General features: G+C 46.3%; 1 protein-coding gene across 1 annotated transcript; it reads right to left on the reverse strand.

Moving 5' to 3' along the window:
- Positions 1 to 5,618: 5,618 nt before the first annotated feature.
- LOC147927176 (uncharacterized) lies at positions 5,619 to 6,242 on the reverse strand. Its single transcript, XM_087488345.1, has one exon. It carries the CDS (start codon positions 6,240 to 6,242, stop codon positions 5,619 to 5,621), a length of 624 nt encoding a protein of 207 aa, XP_087344471.1.
- Positions 6,243 to 8,415: the final 2,173 nt, after the last annotated feature.

Genomic DNA, 8,415 nt, shown 5'->3' on the forward strand with positions numbered 1-8,415 from the left:
TCCAATCCGCTCCTTGCACTCCCAGAAGCCAAACCCAGCCCAGACATCAACGAAATATCATAGAGAACTCAAAGAAACAACCACATAAGCACCAAATCACATAGAATCTAGAGATCTTAGCTTAGATAAGCCATGGTCATGCACTCACCTCTTTGCAGGAAGATTCTGACCAACAAGAACGAATTCCCTCACTCCTAGCAAGCTTCTAGCACCTTCCCAGCCTTGGATCTCCCAAGAACAGCAAGGAATCTCTCAATCTCTTCCCAATAGCTCAAGAACACTCTCTCTTTGTGTTTTCTCTCAAAAACGGCGCATAAGACAAAACAACACGACCCTAGGTCGTTTTCTTCCTTTAAAACTCGATTTAGGGATTCCCTAAACCAACCACGCAAACCGGACAATTAAAATTGAACCGACCAAACCGACCACAATTGGTGTCGATCGATGCCTCAATAGGAGGTGTCGATCGACACCCTTACCAAAATACCAAAATTTGGTTTGCGGGTGTTACAATTCTCCCCCACCAATATGGATTCGTCCCCGAATCCCGCAATACCGTCCATCTGCCAAGGACCTCCGTGCCACCGTCTGCACGGCCCGCACGTCCCCAGACCGGACTAAACACCGTCAGCCAAGGTTTCCCGTGCCACTGTCGCAACAGCCCGCACACCTCCGACTGACCCTCGAGGTCTCTCTCTAGCCAATATACTCGCATCATAAACACTATTTGCTCACAACTCAGTGCTTCCCCCGTCCGTGGTCGCAACCATCGAATCATGCCGGCTCGCTATCAGGCCAACCGCCTTAAGCTACGGTATCCAGGAAGTCACTCACACACACACACTCCCCCCGCTCTCAGGTCGCAACCTTCGAGTCATACCGGCTCACTGCCAGGCCACAGCCTACAGCTACGGTATCCAGGGAGTCTCACGCGCCCACTCTCCCCGCTCTCGGGTCGCAACCCTCGAGACATACCGGCTCACTGCCGAGCCGCGGCTCACAGCTACGGTATCCAGGGAGCCTCACATATCCCGCTCTTGGGTCGTCACCCTCAAGCGCGCTCTCGGATCGTCATCCGAAGCAACATACCACTCCCACTCTCTGGCCACAAAGTCCATCGAGCTATCGGTATCACGTGAGTTAGGCTCGCACGGCCTTGAGCAAAAACAAACACTAATGCCAACGAGTATCTCCCGGCTAGATCTACCTCACATTTCCACAAAACATTCCCATTTTAGAAACTTTCTATTTATGGAAACCTTCCTTTTGTGGAAACTTTATATTTATGGAAACTTTCCAAAAATAGAAACCCGAGCTATTTCTCTTTTCCCATGACAACAACAGTCAAACATAAAGAAAAATACTCATCTTATTAATCTCAAAAAAATGTCATAATCGTTACAATCTCAACGAAATTACATCAGAAAAAACCAAAAATACAACAACCGGAGCAAACAACCCGCATCCCGAGCACCACCTCATCTTGATACTTAGTCGCACAACCAACCACCCCTAAGCGACCAAATATCAAGAGAGATGGGCTGGAATACTCCGTACCCGCTCCAGCCACGGACAACAACTCGGACCCGGCTAGACAAGCTCAAGTCGCGGTCTGCTTCTCAAACCACTTCTTAAACCTTGCCTTCATCCTCGCGTCGGGCTCCCAAGTCTGCTCCTCTACTCCGTCACAGTCCCACAGGACTCTCATCAAAGGAATCTTCTTCTTCCGAAGTTCCTTGACTCTCCTCTCGAGCACCCTCACTGGTCTCGCCTCTAAAGTCATGTTAGGCTGAAGATCCTCAGGAATCTTAGCCAACAACTGATCACCCTCGTGAAGACACTTCCTCAGCATCGACACAGGAAATACCTTGTGGAACGCACGCATAACCTCAGGCAACTCCAACCGGTATGCCACTGGTCCCACCCGCTCAACCACTCTGAACGGACCCATGTACCTCGGACTCAACTTAGTCTCTGTCAATGACCTGTTCGGACCCCGTAACATGGCCATCTTGAGGTACACTCTATCACCAACCTGAAACTCAAGATCCTTTCTCCTCTTATCAGCATAGCTCTTCTGCCGATCCTGAGCCTCCTTCATGTTCAGCCTCAAAACCCGAATCTTCTCTGAGGTCTCCTGAACAAAATCTGCACCAAATATGCTCCTCTCCCCCACCTGAGTCCAACATAAAGGTGTACGACACGGCCTCCCATACAGGGCCTCATATGGAGCCATCCCAATACTAGCATGGTAGCTGTTGTTATAAGCAAACTCTACCAAGCTCAAGTGATCTGCCCAATGACCACCCCAATCCAGCACACACATCCTCAATAAATCCTCCAAAATCTGGATCGTCCTCTCTGACTGACCATCAGTCTGAGGATGATAGGTTGTACTCATATGCACCTTCGTGCCCATCTCCGCCTGAAATGCCTTCCAGAACACCGAGGTGAACTTGGAATTTCTATCAGACACAATACTAGCAGGCACACCGTGCAATCTGACTATCTCCCTCACGTACTTCTTAGCCAAAACCGCTGCTCCATCAGTTTTCTTGATGGCCAGAAAATGCGCAGACTTAGTCAAACGGTCCACAATGACCCAAATAGCATCAAACGTCCTCGACACAGGTAAACCTACCACGAAGTCCATCATGATCAAATCCCACTTCCACTCTGGAATGGGTAAACTCTGTAATAAACCACCAGGAACCTGATGTTCCGCCTTCACCAGCTGGCAAGTATTACACTTTGCCACCCAGTCAGCTACGTCCTTCTTCATCCCGACCCAGTGATAATACCGCTTGAGGTCACGGTACATCTTGGTCGCTCCTGGATGAATAGAGAACTTGCTCGAATGAGCCTCTCTCAGTATTTCCTGCCTCAAATCCTCACCCTTGGGCACACAGATCCGACCATGCACAAGGATAGTACCATTAGCAGAAACCTGATACTCTGCACCCGCAGCCTTAGAGGCATTCACCAGCCCCTCATCACTCTCCTGAGCTAACCTCACTCTGCTCAACAAACCTGCTCTATCAACTGCCTCCAAACCCAAAGGTTCTTGTGAGATAGCACACAAACTCAATGCACTAATCTCACCTACCAACACCTCCATATCCTGCTCCTGAGCCGAAGCCACCCGCTTCCGACTCAAGGCATCTGCAACCAGATTAGCTTTACCAGGATGGTAAGCTATGTCCAAATCATAATCCGCTACTAACTCCATCCAACGCCTCTGCCTCAAATTCAGCTCAGGCTGAGTAAAAATGTACTTCAGACTCTTGTGATCTGTAAATACCTGTACCTTCCCACCATACAGATAGGATCTCCAAATCTTAAGAGCAAAGATCACTGCTGCCATCTCCAACTCATGAGTAGGATAATTAGCTTCATGCTTCCGCAACTGCCGCGAAGCATAAGCTATAACCTTCCCCTGCTGCATAAGTACACAACCCAACCCCACTCTAGAAGCATCTGTATACACAACATAAGGCTCGTCCTGCTCAGGCAATGCTAACACCGGCGTGGTAGTCAACATCTGCTTGAGACTTGCAAAACTTGCCTCACACTCTGGTGACCACACAAACGGGACATCCTTCCCTGTAAGCTTAGTCATCGGCTGAGCCATACTCGCGAAACCCCGAACAAACCTCCTGTAGTAACCTGCTAACCCCAGGAAACTCCGAATCTCAGTGGCACTCTGCGGCCTCGGCCACTCCCTGATGGACTGAATCTTCTCTGGATCCACTGAAACTCCCTCAGCTGAAACAATATGACCCAAGAACCCCATCTCACGCTGCCAGAAACTGCACTTACTCAGCTTAGCAAACAACTTCTGCTCCCGCAGTTTCTCCAACACTGCTCTCAGATGTACTACATGCTCCTCGGGACTCTTGGAATATACCAGGATGTCGTCGATGAAAATGATGACTGACACGTCCAGAAACTCCTGGAACACGCTGTTCATCAATCTCATAAACGCAGCTGGCGCGTTTGTCAACCCAAACGGCATCACCACAAACTCATAGTGCCCATATCTCGTCTTGAAGGTTGTCTTCCTCACATCTGCCTCATGAATAGGGATCTGATGATAACCTGAAGCCAAGTCGATCTTGGAGAACCAAGTAGCACCCCTCAACTGATCCAACAACTCATCAATCCTCGGGAGAGGGTACTTGTTCTTCACAGTAACTCGGTTCAAACCCCGGTAGTCAATACACAACCGAAAACTCCCATCCTTCTTCTTAACAAACAACACCGGAGCTCCCCACGGTGAACAACTAGGACGGATAAAACCCTTGCCCAACAAATCCTCCAGCTGCTTCTTCAGCTCTGCCATCTCTGCTGGAGCCATCCTGTAAGGAGCCTTGGATAACGGCATCGTCCCCGGTTCCAGCTCAATGGTAAAAGGATCCGACCGAGATGGTGGTAATCCCTGCAATGACTGGAACACATCCTCAAAGTCCTCCACAACCGGAATACCGCTAACCGTAGACTTCCCCACTGACTCTGGCATAGATATAGTAACCAGATAGGCCTCACGGCCCTTCTCGATCATCTTCCCTGCCTGAACGGCTGAGATCACGAGACTCCCCGAAGTCGGTCTAATACCCTGAAAAACCAACTTCCCTCCTGGACGCTCAAACTCCACTCTACCCCGATAGCAATCCAAATGCACCTTATACCGATGCAACCAATCCATACCAAGAATGACGTCATACAACTCCACTGGACTGATAAGCAAATCCGCTGGCCACGACTCTCCTGCGATCTGAATATCAACTCCTCCAGCTCGTCCAATAACCCTCAGAAACTTGCCTCCAGCAACTCTGACAACTCCTGAACGCTCTCCAGAATCCCCACTGATCCCCGCACTCACGGCACACTCCGGAGTAATGAAGCTATGAGAAGCTCCAAAATCAAACATAACATGGGACTTAAACCCGCCCACCAACAAGGTCCCTACACAAACCTCATGTGTTGAGAACCTAACACTTGACCATAAACAAAAACAAATATAATCTGAACAATTGAATTGACTAAGTTCGAATCTCAGAGGTTATACCTGTGATCGCTCCTGCACTAGTGCCACCGGGCTCCTGAGTCGTCGGCTCAATCCAACCCACCGGCTGCACACCCTGCTGCACCCCTGGCTGAGCTCCAGCCTGCAACACTACTACCGCCCTCTGCTGCAACTTGGGACAACGAGGCTTGATATGCCCCGTCTCTCTGCAGTAGTAACACACCCGAGTATCTGTCCGCGGCTCCGTCACCGCCCGCTGCTCTGTCACTGCCCGCTGCTCACCTCTCTGTGGACAGCTAGACACCTTGTGGTCCCTACTACCACACCCAAAGCATTTCGCACCCCCGTGCCTCGATCTCTGCATAACATCAAACTTCCTCTTCTGCCCCTGCGCAGGCTTGCCGCCCTTGCTAGGAACAGAAAGCGGCTGAGACTGCTGTGGCTGCACCGAAGAACTGACCACAACCACCTGTGACCTCAAGTCATCCTCTATCCCAGCTGCAACCTCAACCAGCTCTGCTCTCGTAGCATAGCTCCTCACTCTGCACCGAGTCCTCAAATCATCCTGCAGAGCCAACAAAAACCTCCGCACCTAAGCCGCCTCTGGCTCCCATGCCCTGCCTGCATACCCCACAAGCCGACTGAACTCTGCATCCAGCTCTCGCACTGTACGGTCCCCCTGAGTCAAACCCAAGAACCGTGCCTCCATACGATCAAGAGCCTCCTGAGGAAAATACTTGGAGTTAAACTCCCCCACAAAATCTCCCCAAGACATACCCCTCTGCACCCTCCGTGCTGTCACCGACTTCCACCACACACGAGCATCTCCTGACAAGTAAAACACTGCCAGATCCACCCTGTACCGGTCGGGACACCTAAACGAAAGGAAAATATCCTCCATCCGCTCTCTCCACTCATCCGCTACACTCGGATCGGTACCTCCTGAGAAATACCCTGCTCCCACATGCCGCAGCTGCTCCATCATCCGCACATACTGAGCATCCACAACCTTGGCCCCCGGCTGCACACCTGCCTGCAAACCCGCCACAGGCTGCACCGCTAGACCCTGCCCACCATCCACGGGCGGCACTACCGGATCCTCCCACCAACCACTGGCGGCACTACTGGATCCTGCCCACCAACCACTGGCGGCACAACTGCTGGAAGTCGCTGCAGAACCTGAGCTAGCAAGTCCATCAAGACATCCTCCCTGCATGGAGCACCTCCCGCTGCAACCCCCACACCCGGGGCAACACCGTGACTGACACCGGGCCCATCCGCCCTGCCGTCACCCAAACCAGCCTGGTCTCCAGACACACTAGGATGAACCTGTGACTCCGCCACCTCCTCACTGGCCATGCTCTGGGTCACACTCACACTGGCCTCAGGAACCTGACCTCGTCCCCGACCCCGACCACGACCACGCCCACGACCACGACCGCGACCAACAGCATCCTCACCCCTAACCATCTGTATCATCCAAGAACAGAAGGCTAAGCAAACAATAATTCTAATACACAAGAAACACAACTTACCGTGGAATCACAACACAGGCTCGAAGAGGATGTTCTAGGACTTCATGCCACACTCAATTGACCGACTCACACAATCAATCATAGCATGGAATCCTGAACATCAACAGCAAAAGCACAATGAACCCTAGTCCTAGAACCGTAAGGAGGCACCCCAACACGACCCCAAAAAAAAATGAAACAACCCTTCCCGTTTTTTTTTTAATAAATAAATAATAAATAATAAATAATAATATAATTAAATAATTACAACTAGTGGTCCCATACCCACTAGCCACCTAACCACATTCACAATCCAACAGCGGAACCACATACCAATAAATAACCAATAAAACAATATCCAATAACCAAATAAGTAATATCCAGCATTAATCCCAAACAGCATAAATCAAACAACCAGCAATCCTAACAATGCTCTAAGACTCAATTCTAGCAACCTAACAATGCCAGATAACCATACAATCAAGTCCCTAGAACATCCTCCTCTTCATTGCCTTTGATTCCACGATCACACTTTGCCTTTACCTCTTTGCAGGAAGATTCTGACCAACAAAAACGAATTCCCTCACTCCTAGCAAGCTTCTAGCACCTTCCCAGCCTTGGATCTCCCAAGAACAGCAAGGAATCTCTCAATCTCTTCCCAATAGCTCAAGAACACTCTCTCTTTGTGTTTTCTCTCAAAAACGGCGCATAAGACAAAACAACACGACCCTAGGTCGTTTTCTTCCTTTAAAACTCGATTTAGGGATTCCCTAAACCAACCACGCAAACCGGACAATTAAAATTGAACCGACCAAACCGACCACAATTGGTGTCGATCGATGCCTCACTAGGAGGTGTCGATCGACACCCTTACCAAAATACCAAAATTTGGTTTGCGGGTGTTACAAGGATAATAATTGACAGTATAATTTATTTAATTATGATATTAAAGTAATTAATTGTATAATTTTCTTAATTCTTTTTCTTATAGAATTAGTAATTTAAAATTAAAATTAGATATACATATATGAACTATCTTTTTTTTTATATGACCTATCTTTTTATATTCATTAAAGTGTCTAAATTTTTAATTTCTTATAATTTACAAATATGTTAAAACAATGCTTTGTATAACACATGACAAAATCTTTGATTGTTAAAATTGACACGTGTCGTGATCACATTAGTTACTAACTTTGAAAACCAAGGTTTATATAAGAACATAATATTAAATAAGCTATCAAATCAATCACCGATTGAAAAAATTAAGAAAATTACTTTAATTTCTTATTTTTCTTATATTATGTTAATCACTAATTTTAACACATTAAACCTTTTTATAATTCATCACTTTTCTGTATAAATTTCTTTTACAACATGATTATAATATAATAATTGTAATTAAATTGCATAGATAACTTTCCTTATTAATTGCACATATTTTCCTATTGAAATTAGTAATTTAATAGATAACTTTCCTATTAGATTTAGTGATATAATATATTACTCTTGGTTTTATATAATCTCAAAAATATTAATTTTTTACTATATGATTATAATTAATAATAATTGTAAATTATTACATATATTTTTCTTATTAATTGCACATATTTTCCTATTGAAATTAGTAATTTAATAGATAACTTTTCTATTAGAATTAGTGATATAATATATTACTTTTGGTTTTATATACTTTCAAAAATATTAATTGTAATCCTTTTATTTTTAGAAATTTTTAATTTCTTATAATTATTAAATAATTTTTTTCACAAATATCAAAATATTATAGATATAACTTGACACGTCGTGATTATATGAATTACTAACTTTGAATACTAAGGTTTATATAATAATATAATTGACATTGATTCTGTT

Source organism: Camelina sativa, chromosome 15 (assembly GCF_030686135.1).
Source record: "Camelina sativa cultivar CO46 ecotype springtype chromosome 15, ASM3068613v1".
NCBI classification, from domain to species: Eukaryota; Viridiplantae; Streptophyta; class Magnoliopsida; order Brassicales; family Brassicaceae; genus Camelina; species Camelina sativa.

Bases quoted from the DNA above. Each gene is read 5' to 3' on its own strand.
- LOC147927176 (XM_087488345.1), bottom strand. From the start codon at position 6,242: ATGCAGGGAGGATGTCTTGATGGACTTGCTAGCTCAGGTTCTGCAGCG.